Here is a 23,205-nt window from a genome sequence, read left to right as displayed (position 1 = left end):
GTTGTGATCTTCCTATCAATGGCCTCTGGCACAGATGGAATTTTAGTCAAGTACTACCACACTGGCTTATTTGTTGCAATGGAATCTCACTAACTTTTTTTTTGCCCAGGCTGGCCTCAAACCACAATTCTCTCAATTTCTGCCTCTACAGTTGCTGGGATGATAGCCATGAGACATCACGAGTGGCCACCTTTCTTCATATTCAATAGATGCTTGTCCAATTATACTTTTATGAGGGCAAAACATAGTTCATCCTAACAATTCTGAACTAATAATAAGCAACGCCACCTGTTTTAGCAATAGTTCTCTTCTTGACTCCAATTCTTTAGTATTTAAATATTATTAATTTTAGGAGAACTGAGATTATATAGCTCTCCCAGATTAACGACATTAAAATATGAAAATAATAAATGGAATCTTAGTAATTCATACTGGAAACCATTTGATAGGCTATTAGCAGGGTATCCATTGTTTTAAATGGTCCTTAACTTTGCACAGAAATTCTATTAGAGCTCCAGCCCCAAATACAAAGTAAGACTTATTATCTAGATTCTGATTTGGGTCTAGATCTGATTCAGGTTTTATGAGAACAGAACTGAAAAACAACTAAAAGTTCTTTTTCTAAAAGCATTGCTATATGACTTCTCCCTGCTGAGAAATTATGAGAAAATCAAGATTTACACATTACTAATGAGATTATCTCTACATTTGTTACTTTGTATTTAAGAGCATCCTACAAATATAGACAGTAATTAATCAGCAAATATGGCCCATTGTGGAAGGGAGATGACTGTTCTGAAGAGAGGCTAATTATAAAAAACTCAGAAGAATTAAGACTGTTCGAGGCTTCTGCCTCCAACTTTACCAGACACAGGTTCTGGACTGCCAGTTCCATACGCGAATGGTCTGATCATCTGAGGCACTGAGAATCCAAGGATACTCCTAAAAGGTATTTCAGAAACAGTCTATGAACGTCAAGCAAACATGTTCTGTCAGGCTTCTGTAACTGCTTTTAACTTTGGGGGAAGTGTTCTATTACCTGCCACCTCAGCTATGTTAGCAAAGGGGCTGCTACTTCTGATAACAGCTAGCTGTCTTTTCCTCCTACCACTCTACCAGCTTCTCCCAACTTGGGCACTTTTACCTCTAAGATTCAAGAACAGAAGCCAGATAGAGTAATAAACTCTCAGATAGCAGAAAATATATTTACATTTACTTTTAAATATTTGCATATGTGGAAGGAGGTGGTCCAAATATGTATACACATGTAAGTATATGCAAAAACAATAAAATGTTAAAAAAGTTCAAAAATATTTGTATATGTATTTATATCTTTTTTTTTTTTTTTGACATGGGGTCTTGCAAACTATTTGCGCAGGCTGGCCTCGAACTGTGATCCCAGCCTCCTAAGTAGCTAGGATTAAAGGCATGAGCAACTGACACCTGGTATTTTTGGTTGTTTTTTTATATCCCAGGATGACCTGGAACTTGCCATGTAGCCTAGGCTGGCAATGAACTCATGATCCTCATACCTCAGACTCCTGAGTGCTGGTATTACAGATGTGTGCTACCATGCCTGATAAGACATCTGTCTCTGTCTCTCACTGGGGATTGAACCCAGGGCCTTGCACATGCTAGGCAAGCACTCTATTGCTGAGCTACATCTCCAGTGCTTAGTCTTCTGAGACAGAGTCTGGCCATGTAGCTTAGGCTGACTTTGAATTGGTTATATAGATTCCATCTCTCAAGCACTGGGACTGCTGAGATTTCTGGCATACTATCACACCCAGTATTTCCCTTTCAAGGCTGTATCTCCAGTGTGTAGCATAGAGCTTAGCAAGTACAAAGCACATACATATTTATTGAACTGAAAAGAATAAAAGAAAATAAGGTCTTTATTAACTTTCTAGGTAGACAGCAACTTACTCTAGGCAATGGTCTTCAGCAAGTGCTTTGTGGTAATGACAAATATTTCCTAACAGATTATCTCATTGACTAGCTATAATTTTCATGTTTTAGTTGTAGTTTTCTCAGTCACGCTCTAAAGTTTTTGAATTTTAAAAAAGGAAATAAAGTATACTCGATCAGCAAATATTTATTTCATTATATTCTTTCTAATTCTGTTCAAGAGACTTAATTTACTGAGAACCAAAGAATAGACTAACTTAATTCTAATAGCATTGAATTAGAGGGAGACCCGAGCAGGGAAGAGTGGACTAAGAGGTTGGGAGTCTCTAATTATTTGTAACTCACTCTCTAAAGCCACTATATCTGACAGATCAAAGAAGGCAGTAAGCTTGGCTAAGGGAGGAAGCTCCACCAGACTCCCAAATCTTAGGACAGGGGGATATGATTGTTAATATTCAAAATGTTTATTAGCTCATCGAAATGGCATCTTAGCTTAACCTTCTTCCAGGCATACCCACTACTTACTAATATTGCCCCAAATGGCATTAGCCTACAAACTTTTGTTTAGTAGCTCAGCAAACCTACTTCCATACAGAGAAACAATGACTTCCTCAGAGAGTCCACTGGATCCAATTAAATTCTGTATATCCTGAGTGCTTCCTTTTACAGAAGGAAACAAAGCAAAAAAGCGAATACCCTACAGGTCCTAGAAAAGCTGCACCAAAAACATAATTCTGTTTCAAACCATGGGTTCTTGAGGATCAAGTAGAAGATTACTATGGAGAAATATGCTCCATAACTAGAGCCATGATGGCTACTTACATGATGAAAAAATGTTGTGCGAATATAATCCAAGTGACCAAGCAATGTAAAAAGACATCGCCGCAGTTTGTAATTCCAAACCTGCAAAGACAGAAATCCAGCTAAGGAATAGTATGTAAGTGTTGTGAGCTTCTAAAAGGCTCAGGTTTCTCAATGAACAAGACTGAATTTATATTTTGACATTTCTGAATATATAGGAAGCTTAGTAAGGAGTCTTGTTTAAGATTGGAGAGAGAACGTTTGTCTTTTTCTCCTTTCATCCTTTGTGGATAAAAACATAGGTAAGCTAAACAATGTCAGGGCTGGGGAGTTTGGTGGGATAAGGTTAGGAAAAGCAAAAGATAAAATTATGGAAAGCTGTTTCTTTCTTAGGGAAGTTTTTTTAATTTTAGTATTTTGCTATGTTACTCAGGCTGGCTTCCAACTTAAGATCCTACTGTCTCAGACTCCTGACTAGCTGGGATTACAGGCATGAACCACCACCACACCTGACTCCACTAGAATTCTATATTGCATTTCTTCATAGGCAGGTCACTTTTCACTCCTGTCACCTAAGTACTGCTGTACAATCTACAACATATAATTTCCTGAAGTAGCTTATGAAAAAACACTTCACTTTTTTTTTTCCCTGATGGTACTAGGCATTGAACCTGGGGCCTCATGTTCTAGTAAGCAATCTACCACCTGAGCCATGCCCTCAGCCCAATTTCACCTTTTTTATGAAGTAAATCTGACTGGCACTATTGTATACAGACTTAACAAAAATGACTTGCGGAAGTAAACAGAGCAAACTTTTATTTATTTTCATAGGCTCAAAATTACTGGCTATAACTTTTGCCTTTTTACAGTCAATCTTCAAAGAATTGCCTAGATTTCATCTGCTTCCTCACTGAACATTAAGATGCTAAGATCACTAATGTTCTCCTAATTTGGCAATCTAAAGATTACTTCTTAGTCTGGATCTTATTCTGACCATTTTCTCTTTCCCCAAATTCTCTTCTTCCTTGGCATCCTAGAGATCCCTGCTTCTTGGTTTATCTCTGACCTTTCAAATGACTCTTTACTGCCATAACTGTACTTCCTCTCTCTTTCAAATGACGGTCTTCTTATTCACCATTTCCTGAGTGAAACCTACTACTTCTGCTTTATCTCCCTCCTTCCTGATGACAATTCCCAAATATACCACCAATGCAATTATACCTCCAGGAGACTTTTCTGGTACCTCACACTCATCAGGGCCAAGATGGAATTCATTACCCATTCTCTCACACTCCAGAAAACTTTTCCCCTCTTAATTTTCCTTTTCTAGTTAATAACATCCTTTTTAGAACTGGAGATGTAACTCAGTGGTAGAGTGCTTGTTTGGCATGCACAAGAGCCCCTGGGTTCAATCACCAGCTCCACCAAAAACAAACAAAAAGGACTCATCATTTCTACCCAGTAACCTCAACTAAAAAACCTGAAAGTCATCTCATTAGGGATAGAGATCTAGCTCAGTAGTAGAGTGCTTGCTGAGTATGTGAGGCTCTAGGTTTGATACTCAGAGCTGTGGGGGGAAAACATGGTAAATTTATCTCATTGATTTCCCCTTATCATCCTTCCGACAGAATTACTGATTCACTTCCTTAAGCACTCACATCAATCTTTTTCTACTTCAAATAGTACTGCCTAAACTCAGGCTCTGTTCATCTGCCACATGGATTTATATGATAGTCTCCCAATTGGTATCTCTGCCTCCAGTCTTGCCTAAATGACCCAAATTTTTCTTTTTCAAATTACTCATAAAAATCTTCTATCTCTCCTACAGTTAAATCCCTTTAATGGCTCCAAAACTGTATAATTGCATGAGAACTCCTAAGTACTGCAAACAGGTACTCACAACCTGGCCCTCTCATCTTTTTCTCCAAGTATTAGCCCTACAAAATGAATTGGAGTTTTTCAAATGTATCCAGCTATATCATCCCCATCTCTGTATCTGGGCTGTTTTTTTCTATTTCTCTTTCACTCTATCACTCACCAAACTATTCATGCTATTAATTTGAGTATATATTTATATCCTCTATTAGAATAAAAGTTCCTTGAGAACAAAAGTCACTTCTTATTTTTGAATTCCCAAAAACGGAAAATGTCTGGTACACAGTAAGCACTCACCGAATGTTTGCTGGGTAAGTGCTCTGGATAATATCGTTAAAAGCCTAAGCTCTTATGAATGAGTTGTCCTTTCAGTCCTTTCCATAATTTCCAAACCTTACCATAAACTTCTATCCTTTATTCTCATAGACTCTCTGTACCTTAATCTTATAGTCATCGCCTCCAGAGACAAACAGTGGCTGCTGCTTATGGAAGTCAATGCCTCTCACTGGACCTGGAGAAGAAGGCAAGCAATGTGTGTTAGAGAAAGCTATTCTTTCTAATCTCTGAGGTGATTCCTAGTCAGGATTTTTCAGTTTTATCTTTTCCACATTCTTTAATTCTAAAGGAATTCATATCAAACAAGGTTTAAGTATCTAGATGACAATAAATATTTGTTTTTAAACTTCCTCCTAGAAACTCTCTTACCATCATGTTCATCAAACTTGTCAATAAGGGTGCACATCCGATAGTCCCACAACTGGATGACCCCATTGTGTAAACTGGTCAGGATCCAGGGTCTTTTGGGATGAAAACTGAGTCCTGGGATGAGGTAAGGGGAGAGAAAACAGAAAATGTTATGGTGAACTAAGCAAGGTCTATATCACCTTTTGTCAATTCTGATATGAAAAAGGAACAGCAGGTTAATCATAGACTCATTTGTTCCCTTATTCATTCAACATGCTGATGCCAAATGTAAATTTTATGTTAGGTGCTGGGCTTTTGTTATATTCCTTTAAATGTTAATCCCAGTCCCACCGAAGGGGGGAAAATCTGCATTTAAATGTTGGACTTTGTTCTAGGATGCAGTTAAGTTAGTGAGAATCAGTTGATCATTTTGAGGCTTGGTTTCAGTTTTGTTACGGGGGTCCACAGTACCTATAATCTAGATCTACTTTGGAATTATTGTTATTGCAATTCCCATCTGAGGTTTCTGTATGATGCTTTGTTAATATCAGGAAATTTTTCCATTCTAGCTAGTAGGAACACAAACTATTTCTAGTCCTTAGTGAGCCCAGGGACTGTTCTACCCTCTACAAGAGTTCTTTCTATTTGGTTGGTTGGGTTTTTTTTGGAAACAGGGTCTTACTATGTAACAGCCCAGGCTGGTTCCAACTCAACGATCAACCTCCTAAGTGTTGCAATTAAAGTCATGCAACACTACAACTGGCTCTAAATGGTTCTACGTTTTGGACAGTTTTCTCCCATTCAAGTGCAGATTAGTACTTAGACAAAGGCCTGAGGGGACCCTTTGCAGATATGGATCTCTTTACATTCATTTAAGTACATATAACCATAATCTCATTCTTTTTTTAACAACTGCAAGGAACAAGTGCACCATATTTTTGGCAGCATTTTTTTGAGGAGGAGTACTAGAGTTTGAACTCAGAACTTTGAGCTTGTTAAGCAGGTGCTCCACCACTTAAGCCACACATCCAGCAAATGTACTACATTTTTAAATTATTCTGGGGCTGGCAATTTGGCCCAGTGGTAAAGCACTTGCCTAGCAAGCTCGAGGTTCTGGATTCGTTCACTAGGACACAAGCTGAATGTGGTGACCAACACACCTGTAATCTCAGTTCTAGTAAGACTGAGGCAGGAGACTGTGAGTTCACCGCCAGCCTGGGCCATAAAGTAAGAACCTGGGCTCAAAGAAAAAAAAATTATTCTGAGATGGCATTTAAATTTTGCCTCTAGTTTCTGGCTATCAGAAGGGCCTACTGAAGATATTATTACTATGTATAATCTAGGCTATTTGCATTAGTTCTGCCTTAGGCTACAGACCTGAAAGGTAGAAGAACTGTACCTTTAACATTTTGATAGATATTATTTAATTGTAAAAACACTATTAATATGCAGTCTCACCAAGTTTATGAAGGCACCCTTTTTGATGTGTTGACTAACACAGGAAATTATCAGTTGTTGTTTTGTTTTATGAATCTAAGACCTCCTCCAAAATATTATGGTTTTCTGCATTTCTTTAATTACTATGAGGTGAAGCTATGTTCATTATTTATGGAATAATGGAATATTTATGTTTATCCCACAGATTTTTTTTTTTTGTCTTTATGATGTACATTTAACACTCTTTCTTTTTTTTTTTCAGCAGTACTGGGGTTTGAACTCAAGGCCCACACTTGCTAGGCAGGCACTCTACCACTTGAGCCACCCCATCAGCCATCCAACCCCCCCCCCCCAATTCTTAATGGTACTCTTCATGACTCCCATGAGAGTTAGAAACTATCATATTAATAATGGCCTCCAGTTTTCAAGCTACTGAGTCTAGCCAGCCACCATAATACACTTTCCACATACTTTCATTTTAATTCTCTATATAAGAGAATGTTAATACCCTTATTTAATTTAATTTATTTTTTTATTTTTTTAAATGATTCATTATTTACATGTACATACAAGATACCCTTATTTTAAAGATGAAGAAATAGAGACTTAGAGATGTTGCCTAAGGTCAGATAGCTTGTTGGTAGATGCTTCAGGATTCCAAATCAAGCCCATCTAACTCCAAAGAACAAGTTCCAAATCACTTCACCACGCCAGCATAGTGATATGCTGCACTTTACTACATATTCCAGATGTTTTTACAGGTCTCAATAGATCTTACTTCTCTGCTTTTCTCACTTTGACAGTCTGAAAGACTACTGCAATCTCATTTTCCTACAAAAATTATGACTAAAATATTACTCATTTATCTGAAATTCAAATATAAAACAGGGGTCTTATATTTTATCTGACAACCCTATCAATCTCTCTTGGGAATATACTCCTCAATGCCCTATTTTCAAGTAGGCAAAAAGGCCCAACGGATGCACTGGCTGTTAATTAGGTGCAGATTAGGCCTCCTTACGTATAGTAGCCAGTGCTCATTCCCGAAAAAGCTACTGTGACAGAGGTGAGACTCAATCCCCATACGACGCTGTCATCAAAAAGGTGACAGGGCCTTGGGAGTAGAAAAATAAAAGTCAGGAGCACAGCTCCCAAGAGAGAAGGGGAAGGGAAAGAACAGGGAGCGGGCCTAAGAGATTCCCTGCGGGGCGGGGAAATCAAAGCCCCGGGACACATGGAGACAGGACTGCAGAGATGCCCACCAACATAACCTCCCTCCCTCGCGTCTTCCTCCGGCTTTGTCCGGTGGGCCTAATTCCATCGACAAGTCCACCCGTTCTCTCTTCCCCTGTGACAGCGCCGCCCCCGACATACAACCTCCATGTTCCCCTTTTTCTCCTCCACTACCTTTGACCCGCGCGCTCTTGGTCTCGAATTTGGTGAGCATCCTTCAGACCTCTGGCTACGACGCCAGATTACCGGGCCCTGCCACTCCCGGTTTCCCTTTGGGTGCCTCCACGTCAGCCACCCGACCGCAGCTCCCGGAAGCTCCACAGAAACGAACTTCCGGTCTCTGGAGCTGCCACGGAGACGGTACTCGTAGTAGCCTAGAGAGACCACTACCGGACTGGAGAGGAACTGAAGCTCTGCTCAGTGGAGAGGCAAAATGGCCACGGCTAGGGGCGGCTTTGAGGCTGACCCGGGAAGTCGGGGTCTTTTTCGCCTTCTGTGTTTCTCCGTACTACTGGCAGGTGAGGCCTCCCCGCCAGCGAGCTGCGTTCTCTAAGAGGTACCCTCCGGATCTGCCCAGCAGCAGGCGCCAGCATTTCCCTTCTGGTCCCCGCTGCCCCTCTGTCCCCCCACCCTATAAATCTCTTTCTCTTTCGTTCCCACGACAGAAGTTCCCCCCTTTCCCTGGATCTTTATTCCTTCTAACCCGCGGCGGGTCGTGTCGCTTCATTCCCTTCTCCAGGCCTCTTCCTGGATTTCCAGCTGGATTCTCTCCCACCTTATCCTGATGCCTCGTTTTCCCCACAGTCCCAGCCACCCCACCCACAAGCAAAAGGGACAGGTGTGAAACTTGCGCTTGCTTCCCCTCATTTAGGGTTTTTGAGACCAAAACAGCCTTATTTTGTGTGTGTTGTGCCGTGCTGAAAAGGTCGACTTCTCATTTCTTGCCGTGTTGATTCCACCATAGACTCGTGTCCCTGTGTCTTACCTCAGTTTCTTTCATAAGTAAAGTGAGACTGAGGTAGGCTATGAGTACTGTTAAGACCGTGAAGTAATGATTCTAGGCTTTTATAATGTGCATAAGTGTTTGGTTAACACACTTTTCTGGGTTTTTGTTGTTGTTGTTGTTTGGTGTATGGCTTTCTAAGTGGTCAAGCCCTAAAATGCAAACATGCCTATATAATAATGAATGTTTCCTTTCCTAAATTCATATTGTTTTTAAAGATACCCCCCTAAGGGAGAAACTATAGCTGCTCCACACTGTAGGTACACGCAAATGACCCACTGGTGTTAGATTAACTAAACAGGTGTGTGGCAGTTCTGTTAAGATTTCTGGAAAAAAGTCTTGGGTTTTTTAATTGGTTGGTTTTGGTAATCTATCTTCTTAGACCAGCACTCCTTTACTAACTATTAATAGACATACGGGATAGAAAAGCAGCAGTGGATTAACCTACGCAACTAGAAGCAGGCACATCTAAAGTCAAACAGCTTTTCTTTGACAAATCAAATTTTCTCTCTTTTATCTTGATGGTTGCTCTTTGTGAAGTTTAATGAGCTTCTGTCACACATAGCTAGATACTCTGTAGAGCACTTGTTTTTCCCAACAGTGTGTCCAAGAAGTGAAAAGAATGGACATTAGCCACATTTTACAAAGTATGATAATGAATGATTTACCCAAGCCATGAGTCAAGCAATGACATGATAGAGGCTCGTACTTCTGTCTCTCAATTTCTTCTAATGCTTTTATCTCTGATTAGGTTTGTGTAGGGGAAACTCAGTGGAGAGGAAGATCTACATTCCCTTAAATAAAACAGCTCCCTGTGTCCGTCTGCTCAATGCCACTCATCAGATTGGCTGCCAATGTAAGTTGAGATTGGGATTTGTGTTTGTGGCCATTAATATTTCAGTTTGAATGGCAGGTACTAAGATCCACATCCTGCTTAAGAGTCTTGGCACTCAGATTATGTGAGTAGGAGGTGATCAAGCGCCATCTGTCAAGCTAGGCATGATAATTTATAAGAGCTAACATTTAGTAAATGCTGCATGCTTTTTTTTTTTTTTTTTTTTTTTTTTGGTGGGACTGAGTTTTGAACTCAAGTGCAGGCACTCTACCACTTGAACCACACCTCCAGTCCACTTTGTTCTGGTTATTTTGGAGATGGGGGGAGTCTCATGAACTATTTGCCCAGGTTGGCCTCAAACCGAGAGCCTCCTGATCTCAGCCTCTCAAGTAGCACTGGAAATGCTAAATAGTTGTAAGAGGAATGAGTGAAGCATTTGGATGTATCTTTATGCTTTGTAAATGTGTTCCAAAACAAAGTGCCATTATACTATGTTTCTAAAAAACTATAAAAATCAAAGGGAAAAAAAGTTGTGATCTGAAGGCCGAATGCCAGTTCATCTGCTACTTAAGCTATTATCTTCAGATTTTGATTTTCCGTGGACAGTGGCTTTGTTGGAATACAATTTTGCAGGAAAGCAGGAAACTTAGGGTCTGTTCATGGCTTCTTCATCATCAAATTAATTATCTGAATTTCAGTTTATTCCTGTAATAATGCTTGAAATAGTTTGGCACAAAACTAAAAGTTGAGCTATCCTTTTTGGTTTCTTGAGATAGGGTCTTACTATGTAGCTCTAGCTGGTCTCAAACCTGTGATCCTCCTATTTCAGCCTCCCAAGTGCTGAGATTACAGGTACAAACTACCACATCCAGCTTCAAACTATATATATATATTTTTTTTTTCTTGACAAGGCAATTTTCTCTTGATCAAGAGGGTGCAAGCATGTGCTCACTCCCACTAAGCAACACGCAAGCACCCAAACTATATTTTAATAGAAGTTTATTGATGATGTTGAATGAATGACATGGTCTCAGCAGTACTGGGTTATTGCCTGAACCTTCTGACTTAGTAAGAGGAAACTGGGTTACTGGGAAGTAAGGAATTTGCTCAGGGAGATAGTAAATACTTTTCTGTCTGTCCTTCCTTGAGCTATGCTGTGTGTGTTAATTGCCCCGTGTCTCTAACTATAGGAAACACTCAGAATAGGTTGGTCAGTTCCAAACAGCCTCAAATAAAGAATCTCAAAGTTTTTGTTGGATCTAGTTTCTAAACTGGGTTTGTGGATGAAAGAAAACCAGGTCCAGAATGGGCAGAGATCAGACTGCTGGACCTCACTGTAAGTGCAAAAGGCCAGGACCCCAGCCTCTAGGCGTTGGGTTCTAAAAAATCCTCTTGGAGCTGGGCACCAGTGGCTCATACCTGTAGTACTAGCTACTTGGGAGGCTAAGATTGAGAGGATCGAGGTTCAAAGCCAGGCTGGCCAAATAGTTTTCAAGACCCCCATCTCCAAAATAACCAGAGCAAAATGGACTAGAGGTGTGGCTTAAATGGTAGAGTGCCTGCTTTATAATCATGAAGTCTGAATTCAAACCCCAGTACCACAAAAAAAAAATCCCCTTTGGAAATGAGTCATCCTGCTGCATGTTCTTCAAGCAGCCCTGTGGAAACCAAAGCAGTAGCCTCTATAGATAACGCCAAGTGCCTATACAAGAGGGGAGGGGTTGGACTCTGGCCACTTCCTCATTAAGATCATGTTTTCTTTTCAACCTACTTATTTCTAAGTCTTACTTCATCTTATCTGTCCATTCTGAACAGACTACTCTCTTTAATTAGGATTGCTAAGGTAATAAAACTAAGGAGAAAAAGTGAGATGTAGATTTGATTTTCTAATTATAGTGATCTACTTCTATTGATCTTTAAAGTGCTCAAAAGAAGCTGTATATAAGTTTCTTTTTTACCTTCCCACCCTATGAGTAAGGGTAGAAAAGCTGTTCCTCGCAGAGAATGTAAGCAAGTTGCTTGAAACTACGTAATCAGTTGTAACCCAGATTTAGAGTCCAGGTTTCTTTAGTTCATTATCATAGCTTGTTCTCTTCCTGTCCTCCCTGGAGCTGAAGTTACCTATTTTTAAAAATTTATTTACCACACTAGCTTTCTCTTTTCCTGTATTTTAAATGCCATATCACAGGCTGTTGTTTGTTGTTTTACTTAGAACTTCCATTGGTATCTTTATCTTAAGTTGTTCTAGACTCTGATATTCTCCATATTTTATTACTATCACCTCTAACAATAACTCGTTCAGTGTTTACTATATATAAGCCATAGTTAAATGTTGGGTGTCCTGGTTTGATACCTAGATTTTATCAGATCCCATGGTAGAAAAATCTTACTTGCAAGCAATTGGGAAGTACTTATGGTTTTTGTATCCTACTAGTGTTTCAGTGCCTTGGTCTAGAAGCATAGTTCTCATGCCTAGCTGTGTATAATAAAGCACTACATGTGGTGTGTTTTATAAATACATGTATCTGGGCTCCTACTTTTAGTGATTTTAATTTGGAAGCTCTGAGGAAAGACCCAAGTATCAGTATTTTTAAAATCGCTGGGGGTTGGGTATGTAGCTCATTGGTAGAGCACATTTTTAGCATGCAAGAGGCCCTGAATTCCATCCCCAGCACAAAAAAAAAAGAAGAAAGAAAAGAAAAGAAAGAAAAACTCCAAAGTGATTTTGAGAACTACTGCTTTAAGATAATTTATGAGTAACACATCCAGTTATCAATGGGGAAAAGACTGACAGGGAGACCCTAGAATATTTCTACGTAGATCCCTGGGATCTTGAGGGATATTACCAAAGTGCCTTGAGTTATGTAGAATTCTAGACATTCTGTACTGCTCTAGAGCAGTGCTTCCCAATCTTTATCATATAATGAGATGTATAGAAATGTTATTTGTGTGGCATCCTAGTACAAATAGAAATGGGTGTTACATATAGGGCATCCTAGGGTAAATGGTGAGTCTGCTCCTGGCTGTAGGTAACCAGGGGACGTTAGAAATCTTAGATCCCAGGAAGAAAGGCAATCATTATCAGCACATCTGTAACCCATTCCAAACTTTCTAGTTGGGAACCTCTGTTCTAGAGAACTCAGAATTCTTGATTAATCTCACCAGAACTGGCCAGGTGCAAGTAAAGTCATTCCTAAATAAGGCAAACAAATGATGATCCAAGAAGGCTACTAAGGCCAAGGAAATCTGTTTTCACAAAAGAAGAGTCAAAGCTACAAGTCCAAGCTAGATCTCTAGACTTTGTCATTTGCTAGGCAAAATATAGGTTTAGAAATGTGAATGTCTACTGTTCTAGAATTTTGTATGTATAGTTAAATAAAGTTGTTGAAATTGGGCAAAAAAAAGAAGACTAAATGAAGGTATTTAGTGAATAAGGTCTCAAATGAGTTCCCTTGGGCTCTTTTGTCTTCCTTTTCTTCTTTCAGAGGGAGCTGGGGAACTCCAGTTCTTCAGTTCAAGTCCAGTGAGGGCTATAATCACCCAAATGTATTGCAACCTCATTAAGGATAAAAGATCTGTAGAATTAGTGAGGCAAACTCAGATTGTTACCTGTGGGAACTTTATTTTGACCCATTCTGTCCTGGCAGCTTCAATTAGTGGGGACACAGGAGTTATCCACGTAGTAGAGAAAACAGAAGACCTGCAGTGGGTCTTGACAGATGGCCCCAACCCCCCTTACATGGTTCTGCTGGAGGGGAAGCTCTTTAACAGGTAAGAACTGGATGTGCCTCCTGGGAATATGTTTACAAAGAAAGATTTGGTGAATAGTCCTCACATTTGTGAGTGGAAGCTTCCCTTTGCTGCCCTGCTCTGGTCAGGAGAGGGAAGGGGGCACAGTTGGTCTAAGTACTATCAAAGGGAATCATCTTGGTAACCTTAAAAGTAGAGTTTAGTAAGGATCCCAAGGAAGGAGGAGAGGTGACCAAGGTCTTGGTCCCACCAGGGACAAGATAGATGAAATTTAAGCCCTGAACTCAGATTGGACCGTAGTCCAGAATCAGAAGTTAGAGACGAAAAGGGAAGAAGTGAGTTAATAGTGCCAATTCCTTTAACTGTGCATTTGTTTCCATTCTGAGGGGGCAGGGTATGGAGCTATCTGATACCTTCCTGTCTTCTTTCATGGCATTTCCTCTGTTCCAGGGAAATAATGGAAAAGCTGAAAGGAAGAACCAGCCGTATTGCTGGTCTTGCAGTGACTTTGGATAAGTCCAATTCCACCTTAGGCTTCTCTCCTAGTGTGCAGTGTCCAAATGATGGATTTGGTAAGAGCCCCTAAGGATCAGAAGAGCCTGCTATCATGCAAAGCTCGTTGCTTCAGTCTTAAGTCTTTATGGCGGTGGGGGGAGGTATGTATCTGTCTGTGTCTATATGCATTGCAAGCAACTGACTCCCAAACAGAAGATAGGGTTTCTTTTGACTTTTCATTCCTTCGTTCTCCTCCTTCCCTTTCTTCCTATTCCCTTCCATCATCCCTTCTTCTCACATGCTCAGATCCCTAATCTGCCAGCCTAAGATTCTCCGATAATCAGTGTCTCTATTTTAGTGTGGCTGGTGATAGACTCATGCTTACTTCTTTGAGTCACTGACTCTTTTTGAATTCCTACTCCCAACTCTATGATGTCCTTATTTTTCTCCTTTACCTTGTCTCTGAGTGCTTGGTGCCCTCATAACCTGTCTGCCCTCATCCCCTTCTTCCCTTCAGGTGTTTATTCCAACTCCTACGGGTCAGAGTTTGCTCATTGCAAAGAAACACTGTGGAACTCTGTGGGCAATGGCTTGGCTTATGAAGACTTTAGTTTCCCCATCTTTCTTCTTGAAGATGAAAATGAAACTAAGGTCATTAAGCAGGTACTGATTCTGCCAGCTCCTAGCAATTTTGATGAGAAAGAGGATTATTTTTCACTCTTTACTCCTGTTTGGAGGAAGGCTTGTTCTACTTGTGCACATTTTGAAAAGCAGTTCCTCAGAAAAAGAACCAATAAATTTATTTTCCTCACATTCCCCTCTACCAGTTCTTTCTTTCCTGCCTGATACCACAGCATTAAAGACTTTTAGACTGAAAGAAAATATAAAGAATGTTTGAAAAAAGAATGTAAACAAGGTGGTTAGCCAAGATAAAGAACCAGATAAAAAGAGCATTGGACTAGTAATTGAAAATTTCAGCTTAGGAATTTCTGAGGTTCTTTTTAGCTCTGATATGTCCCAATTCTACTCTAGCTTCACTTTAACACTAAGAGCAGTTAAAAGATTTGTCCAGAGTTACAACATGAGTTGATGTCCAAGCTGCCTTGAATCTTATGTTTGATCTCTATCCAATGTTCCTTAAATCTCACATTTTAAGAACAGTGGCTGAAGCCAGGTATGGTGGCACACATCTGTAATCTCAGCACTTGGGAAGTTAAGGCAAGAGGATCATGCATTTGGGGTTAGCCTGGGCTAGATAGCAAGACCCTATCTCAAAAAACAAACAAAAGTAACTGAAGCTTGGCCAAGGCCATTTGGGATGAGATAAGTTCATCTGCTCCAACCACACCACTGAGTCCATGTCCCTCTGTACCTATTAAGTACTTTTTCTCTTTGACCTTATAGATCCTATACCTGTAGCTCAGGGACAAATGTGTCCCAAAAGGGAATGTCTTAAGGATGGAGCTGGGTCTTCCTCTTTCTGAGAAGAGAGGAACTCCACAGCTGGCTGTCTTATTGGGGTCCATCTCCCTTTCTAGTGCTATCAAGATCACAACCTGAGTCTGAATGGTTCAGCACCAACCTTCCCACTGTGTGCTATGCAGCTCTTCTCACACATGCATGCTGTCATCAGCACCGCTACCTGCATGCGGCGTAGCTTCATCCAGAGCACCTTCAGCATCAACCCAGGTAGGGGAGATACAAGCCATATTAGATGGACTGCTATTAGGGCAGGGGGACCAGGCTAGGAAGGTTGGTAAGACCACAGTAGGGAAGAAGCGGGCACAGAAAGCAAGCACTGGATGGGAGAAGCAGCAAAAATTCTGACCTAAATTTAGGCAGCTTGTGCCCAACTTGGGACAGTTGGAGGTAGAGAAAATGACCCTCAGAGTCCATGGGGCATTGACTCTGAGAGGTCTCACAAGCTTTCCTCTCCCTTAGTCTTGATCTCTTGTTGTTTGTGTCCTGCTCAGAAATCGTCTGTGACCCCCTATCTGACTACAATGTATGGAGCATGCTTAAACCTGTCAATACATCTGGAACATTAGAGCCTGATGACAGGGTTATAGTTGCTGCTACCCGGGTGAGTGTTGCCCCTGATCAGCATGGGCAGGGTTGGCACAGAAGGCTGGCAGGCCTCTCTTGAGCATATCAAATTTCAGAGTTAATACACTGGAGAGCTTTAAATGGAGAGAGATCTGAACTGTGGAACTCCTGGGTTCTATCCCAACATTTCCCCAACATACATACATATATTCTCTTGGCTGGAGCAGGCAAGGGAACTTTGGGACTGATCCTAATTTGCAGTTTTAAAGTGTGCTTCTCCAGCCGTGTCTTCTGTTTTACCCAGCTGGACAGCCGTTCCTTTTTCTGGAATGTGGCCCCAGGGGCTGAAAGTGCAGTTGCCTCCTTCATCACCCTGCTGGCTGCAGCTGAAGCTTTGCACAAGGCACCTGATGTATCCACCCTGCCCCGCAATGTCATGTTTGTCTTCTTCCAAGGGGTAAGGGTTCTTTGCCTAGAGCAGAATGACCAGGAAAAGTGGAATGATAAAGGTTGGAATGGTTATTATTGGGGAAGACCTAAGCACTTGGCCTTAGTTGTTAATCAGTAGAGATTTTCTGTGTGTCCATATGTGTTTCTCCTTTGGAGCCCTCTATTTTAGGAAGCTTCTATGCCCTGAATTGGTGTGTTACCAACATCCTCTCTTTCCTACTGACAAGATCTATTTGAGGCCTCCTTTTGTTTTCATTGTCTGAATCCCTTTACTGCTACCTGAGAGATACTGCCTCTCCCTGCTGGTATCACTGCCTGGCCCTGGCATAAGGGAGTAGCAACAAAGACTGAGCTGATAGAGGTAGGGGAGAGTCAAGACATAGACACATAATAGCTGATGTTTGCCTTGGGCCTTTTACTGAGGCTGCTTTCTCCATTTCTAGGCTCAAGAAGTCCTGTGATACATATGTGTGAGGAATAGTCACAACTGGGAGGTGGAGGGCAGAGGAAAGGAAGTCACATGACTATAATGTGACCAGCAGTTCAGATGACCTGAGACAGTAGTATTCTTGCCTACAGCTTTGATGATCTGGCTTCCTTGAGACTGTCCTAATCCTTTAGAATTTCTGTCCCTTTTCCCTCCTATCTTCACCCCTCAGGAAACTTTCGACTACATTGGCAGCTCGAGAATGGTCTACGATATGGAAAAGGGCAAGTTTCCTGTGCGGTTAGAGAACATTGACTCATTCGTGGAGCTGGGACAGGTGTGCAGTTTGTGTCCTCCACCCACTTCCTTCAATTTAAGCTTCCTCCTCTGTTGTTCTTTTGCCCTTGATGCCAACACCACCAACTTTTCCCTTGATTCCTTTCCCCCAGGCATGGACCACAACAGGAAACAAACTATAAATGTTGCTTCTTCATCCTTCACAGGTGGCCTTAAGAACTTCACTAGATCTCTGGATGTACACAGATCCCATGTCTCAGAAAAATGAGTCTGTACAGAACCAGGTAACTCAACAGATAAGAGAAAGGATTAGATTGTATATTGACTAAAGGATGAATACTACAGCTAATATGTCTTGCTAGGAAAAATCATGAGCTCAGTGATATTCTGTTGGGTCCCTTGAATGGGTAGCTCTCTTATCTTTTGATGCCTGACCCATAAGGACCTCTCCTTGTTGCCCATGGATCCAGTTATCAAGGCTTCCCTGTTGGAATCCTGGTTGTGTCAGACTCCCAACTCAAATTGCCCTCCACTTTCCTCACTGCTTTTTCAAGACCCTCCATACCACGTGCAGTGTTAGACCTGCTTTTCTCCATGTGATCCTCCTCTTCCTGCCTCTCAAGCCTTTATTGTCATCCCTTCTTAGGACTCCTATAGCACTTACAGAATTGGTTATCTGTTTGGCATTTGACATAGGGGTTTTCATTGTTATTTGCTCCCTCCAATTCACAACAAATTAGTGAAACATTCACTGAAGACAAGTCAGAGTCCTGAGGACAGAGCTCCAATTTCCTAACTGTAAAAAGAATGATGGGTGCTATAACAAATTCAGATCTTGGTCCCAAAAGTTCCAAAGAATATAGATCTAAAACAGTGTAAGACAGGAAACTCCCCAGGCAGGAAACCTGAAATGCAGCAGGCCTAGGAGAGCCATCCTGCTTCTTATACCCCACCTCCCAGCAGTCAGCCTTTCTCTCCATCTCAGGTGGAAGACCTCCTAGCCACACTGGAGAGGAGTGGTGTTGGTGTCCCTACTGTTGTCCTCAAGAGACTGAATCAGTCCTGGGCCCTCCCACCATCTTCTCTGCAGCGATTTCTCCGAGCTCGAAACATCTCTGGTGTCGTTCTGGCTGACCACTTTGGTTCCTTCAATAACCGGTAAGAGTCACCTGGCTCTACATTCTCAAATGCAGTCTATTTTGCAATCTGGGAGGAAGTTCACTCTCCTTCTCCCCACCTCCCACTTCTGGAAAACCTCCAGGTAGCGTGGCTTTTTTGCTCAGTAGCCTGTTCACATCAGGCCTAACCACCTAATTGACTTGCTCAACCTCACCTCTTCGTAAAACAATCATCTTCTAGGGTTCAGCTTCTTGCAGGTTCTCCTGGGATATGAGTTTCCCAGGGCTGCCAGCAGAGGGCGTCATCTCAAACCAGAGCATGGGAAGGATGAGGGGTTCTTTGGCTGGAAAATGAGAATGGCCCCTCTCTGGGGCCCACCCAGGGAGCCACACAGTACTTGTTGTGTGAAATGTAATATGTTCTTGCCATGCATAAGTACACATGGTTCAGTGTGGTGAGAAAGCTCCAGAGATAAGAAATGAGGTGCTGTAGTTACCTCTTTTCTAGGTACCGTTAAGCTGCTCCTAACTTGAAGCCTGGGATAACAGGAACTTCTCAGGCTGGATTGCTACCTCCCCTGTCTCTCTGGAGCCAAATGAGTACTGAGTGAAAATTCTTAAGCTCTGGTTCTCCAATCCTAGCCAAGACTCCCTTCTCATTCACTTAGGGGAGTAATTCTAGTCTTAGGATCAGCTCTCCTCTAAAGCTTTTCTTTTTGTTACTCTGGGGTGAAGAATGGTTCGTCATTTGAAAGTGTTTTGGACTCGATTATGTGACTGATTCGACTGTGTGGGGAAAGGCTTTAGTCATAGTAAAGGCTGGGAGCTCCCCAAGGACCACCACGGTGATTTGATCCAGTGTATTCATTTATATCTATGAGCATGCCTGCTCCTAGGACCTGCTATTCCCCCCTACTCCCAGCCTCTGTCAATATAAATGTTGGTTGGAACACTTACACAGCTGCTGTGATTGTGTGTGGCAGTTCTCTGAAAAGCCTCTTAGCCATCCTCCTATGTCTCCAGCCCTAATGATTAGAAGAGTCTCTTGAGATTAAAGCTTATTTATCTTTTCTGCCTTGTCCATCAGGTGATTTCTTTCTTCTTTCTTTTTTTTTGTGGGACTGGGGTTTGAATTGAGGGCTTCATGTTTGTAAAGCAGATGCTCTACTGCTTGAGCCAAACTTCCCATCCATTTTGCTCTGGTTATTTTAGGGATGGGATCTTGAACTATCTTCCTGATCTCAGCCTCTCAACTAGCTAGGACTACAGGCATGACCACTGATGCCTGCTAGTCTATATTTCTCTAGACACCCCTCTCCTTCTCCTACCTCCCCATTCTCTCTGCCTTCTCCTGGATGATGAAAAATAAGATGCCAAGGGGCATTTGAGTAGGAAAAGGCCAAAGCCCTGGCTGAGTGTAGCCATGGCTCATGCTGACTTTCCTGGCAGCTATTACCAGAGCATTTACGACACTGCTGAAAACATTAATGTGAGCTATCCTGAATGGCTGAGCCCTGAAGAGGACCTGGACTTTGTGACAGACACTGCCAAGGTAACACTGACCCAGGCAGAGTGGGAACATGGGGAACAGTGAAAATGGTTAGAATGAAGCAACTGAAGAAAGAAGAGATGAGCAATTTAGCCCCTCTCCTCACCTACCACAGGCCCTGGCGGATGTGGCCACAGTGTTGGGACGTGCACTATACGAGCTTGCAGGAGGAACCAACTTCAACCACACAGTTCAGGCTGATCCCCACACAGTAAGAATAGATGGGCTTCCAGTCCTTTCTGTCTTGTTTACTCAGAAGACTGCCCCTATCCTCTATGTCCTTTGCCTTACTTCCTAAACTTTGGAATTCAGTGTGCCTCTTCATGCCAGCAATGATGATGCCCCAGACAGCTCTTGGGTGGCCCTCATCTGCATCCATATGAGCCAGCCACTGTCTCCCAAGTGTTGTCTGGCTCCTACCCCATAACTGGATCTCCACTAATTCTTTCCCTAGTAGCCTTGTTGCAAATCACAACATTTTTTCTTCTCTCTTTTCTAATCCTAGGTTACTCGCCTGCTCTATGGTTTCCTTGTTAGAGCCAACAACTCATGGTTCCAGTCTATTCTCAGACAGGACCTAAGGTCCTACTTGGGTAAGCATCTAGTATGAGAAGGGCAGCCCTTAGCTGAGGAAATATATAAAAACAAGACATCATTTTGGTTTAATCTTCACTCTTTTTTTTTTTTCTCTTTTTCCTCTCTGTTTTCTTTCCCCTATTTTCCTTCTCCTCATGTTTGTTTAATCCTGTTCTCTGAAACTTCTCTTTTCTGGCTTCTGCCAATCTTGGGCTCTTCCTGTTTCTGCCTATCCCCATCCCTTTCTTCTGGCCTGCAATCAGGCGATGGGCCTCTTCAACATTACATCGCCGTCTCCAGCCCCACCAACACCACTTATGTTGTGCAGTATGCCTTGGCAAATTTGACTGGCAAGGTGATCGACCTCACCCGAGAGCAGTGCCAGGATCCAAGTAAAGTCCCAAATGAAAACAAGGATGTGAGTGTTGGTGGGTGTCGGAGGTGCCCCAGGGCCTCTTTCTTTTGGGAAAATCAGAGGATCGCCTAGGCCCACATGGACCTGGGGGATTGGGATGGAGAGGTGGAGGGATGCAGCCCTGTGAACTTAAGTGTTGAAGAAGCAGTAGCCTGGGTGAAACTGGACCACCTACATCATAAAGGGATGGCAGCCAGTTAACACATTTGGTTCAAGCGTGATACAGATAGGAGTATAAGGAGCAAGTGAGAAGAGGGTCACCTCAGCCCTGTGTTGTGGCCCATCTTCCTGTGCAGCTGTATGAGTACTCATGGGTGCAGGGCCCTTTGAATTCCAACGAGACAGACCGGCTTCCACGGTGCGTGCGTTCTACAGCACGACTGGCCAGGGCCTTGTCTCCTGCCTTCGAACTGAGTCAGTGGAGCTCCACTGAATATTCTACATGGACTGAGAGCCGCTGGAAAGATATCCGTGCCCGGATATTCCTAATTGCCAGCAAAGAGCTTGAGGTGAGATGGGGCCAGAGAAGAGGTGGCAGAGATCTATTTGACTCCTTTCTATTGTCTCTTTTCTCATACCCCCTTCTACCTTCCATTTGCTGAAGATTTGCAGCAAAACCTACTGCATATCTGTCCCTAGGAATCCCATTGGGAGGCTTTTCTTCACCGGTAGTCTGAGTGCATATTCATTTTGGAGAGCCTGTGAATCCCAGGAGGTCATTCCTACTCTTTCCTGACGTTCCCCATCTGGCTCAGCTGGGATAAATCAATCTAATGTTCATTGAGCCCCTGTCATAAGAAAGTCAGTAATGTAGACACCACAAGAGAGTCAGAGCCATGGGTCCTTCCTTCAAGATACTTAAAATCTAAGTGATACAAGATTGAAGCAAGAACAGATACTTGTCTTTTCAAATGAGGAAAGTTAAGTCTGCAGATTGGGAAGATGTTGCCCATGATTATTCCATACTTGGTGCTTGAAGCCAGCACCAGAATTCTGCTGTCCTAATTCCTGACTCTAATTTTCCAAAACTGCAATGAGTTCTGAGACCCTCTCTCCTTCCCTGCTCACACCCTTCCCCTTCCCCATCCCCCCCGCAGTTTATCACCCTGATGGTGGGCTTCGGCATCCTGGTCTTCTCTCTCATCGTTACCTACTGCATCAACGCCAAAGCTGATGTCCTTTTCATCACTCCCCGAGAGCCAGGAGCTGTGTCTTACTGAGGAGGACTCCATCTCTCCCTGCCAGCTCTGTATTTCACTTCCTGGAGCAGTTGTCCTACTGGGATCAGACTGCTAATTTGTCACTGGAATCTTTCTGGGCCTGTCTCAGACTGGGATTAGTGTAAAGGAGTAGAACTGTCTGAGACAGGGAGAGGTAAACAGATTGCCTCCCCAGCTCAGCTCCCTCTTCCCCATTTCTTCCTCCTTCCCTACCACTGCAAGTTTCCGGGATTATGATAGAAGCTTCCTGCTCCTTTTCACTCCCGAGTTGTCCACCCTTGTTTGCCCTTCCTCAGGATTCCTCTTCATTTTCACCCTGCCCTGTACCCCCCTCTGCTCCCACTGTCACCCAACCCCCACCCCCATACCCAATCACCTACTGGACCAGGATGAAGGACATGAAGGGTTGAGCGTCAGGATCTTACTACAGTGAACCCATGAGGAGAAGAACAGGTTCTCTGGGCTGAGCCTGCTGTCTGCTTCCCACTGTCCTTTCTCCGAGTCCTCAGATGGCACATTAGGATGGGCATGCTGCCGGGTGGGTATCCCACCTCTAGCCCACAGTGCTCTGTTGTACTTTTTATTAAGCTGTAATATCTATTTTTGTTGGGTCCCCCCTTTTTTGTAAATATATAAATAGTGAGTTTCATTAAAATTATCCCCACATGACTTGCACTCTTGTTATTCTTCCCAGACCACCATGTTCAGTGACTTCTAATCTGAAGTACATTAAATTGTTACCTTGCACACTATCTTCTTGGTCTGCAGAGGACACCAGAAGTAAGGCCCTTTCAAACACAGTTGAAGTCCTAATAGAAGGGCCCAGTGTAGAACAACTGGAGCACCCCCTTTAAGAGCAATGTTAGCATAGTTTCTTCTCACTTTATAATGGACAGATATTTCTTTATTCACTTTGAGACACTGACTGGGGTACAGAGACGAAGCAAATACAACCCTTCCCTTGAGTAGTTGGGGTGAGGGAAGATGTAGACTTACTACTAGGTGTAATCCAGTATATCCAGAGTACTCCAGTAGCACATGGTACAATTGAGAGCAGTGAAGGTAACATTTGAGTAACAACTTAAG

At 42.4% G+C, this 23,205-nt stretch overlaps 2 protein-coding genes across 2 annotated transcripts in view; one reads left to right on the top strand and one right to left on the bottom strand.

Moving 5' to 3' along the window:
- The window catches only part of Copa (COPI coat complex subunit alpha), a 36,956-nt gene extending 28,686 nt beyond the window's left edge, over positions 1-8,270 (bottom strand). The window contains exons 1-5 of the mRNA XM_020168537.2: positions 8,113-8,270; positions 5,290-5,403; positions 5,022-5,095; positions 2,731-2,811; positions 866-942 (exon numbers count right to left, since the gene is read on the bottom strand). Of these exons, the coding sequence (XP_020024126.1) occupies positions 866-942; positions 2,731-2,811; positions 5,022-5,095; positions 5,290-5,403; positions 8,113-8,152 (386 nt within the window). The 5' untranslated portion in view covers positions 8,153-8,270. The remainder of the gene's footprint in view (positions 1-865; positions 943-2,730; positions 2,812-5,021; positions 5,096-5,289; positions 5,404-8,112) is intronic.
- A 20-nt stretch (positions 8,271-8,290) lies between these two features.
- Positions 8,291-22,788, top strand: Ncstn (nicastrin). Its single transcript, XM_074047695.1, has 17 exons — positions 8,291-8,456; positions 9,693-9,797; positions 13,424-13,547; positions 13,977-14,098; positions 14,539-14,684; positions 15,560-15,710; positions 15,995-16,104; positions 16,372-16,524; positions 17,177-17,281; positions 17,448-17,525; positions 18,227-18,399; positions 19,809-19,911; positions 20,024-20,119; positions 20,414-20,501; positions 20,748-20,902; positions 21,196-21,408; positions 21,997-22,788. The coding sequence occupies exons 1-17, from the start codon at positions 8,372-8,374 to the stop codon at positions 22,117-22,119; spliced, it is 2,130 nt and encodes a 709-aa protein (XP_073903796.1). The 5' UTR covers positions 8,291-8,371; the 3' UTR covers positions 22,120-22,788.
- Positions 22,789-23,205: the final 417 nt, after the last annotated feature.

Source organism: Castor canadensis, chromosome 11 (assembly GCF_047511655.1).
Source record: "Castor canadensis chromosome 11, mCasCan1.hap1v2, whole genome shotgun sequence".
NCBI lineage: Eukaryota > Metazoa > Chordata > Mammalia > Rodentia > Castoridae > Castor > Castor canadensis.
The sequence above is the reverse complement of the archived record's forward strand: the minus strand, read 5'-3'. Positions and strand labels throughout refer to the sequence as shown.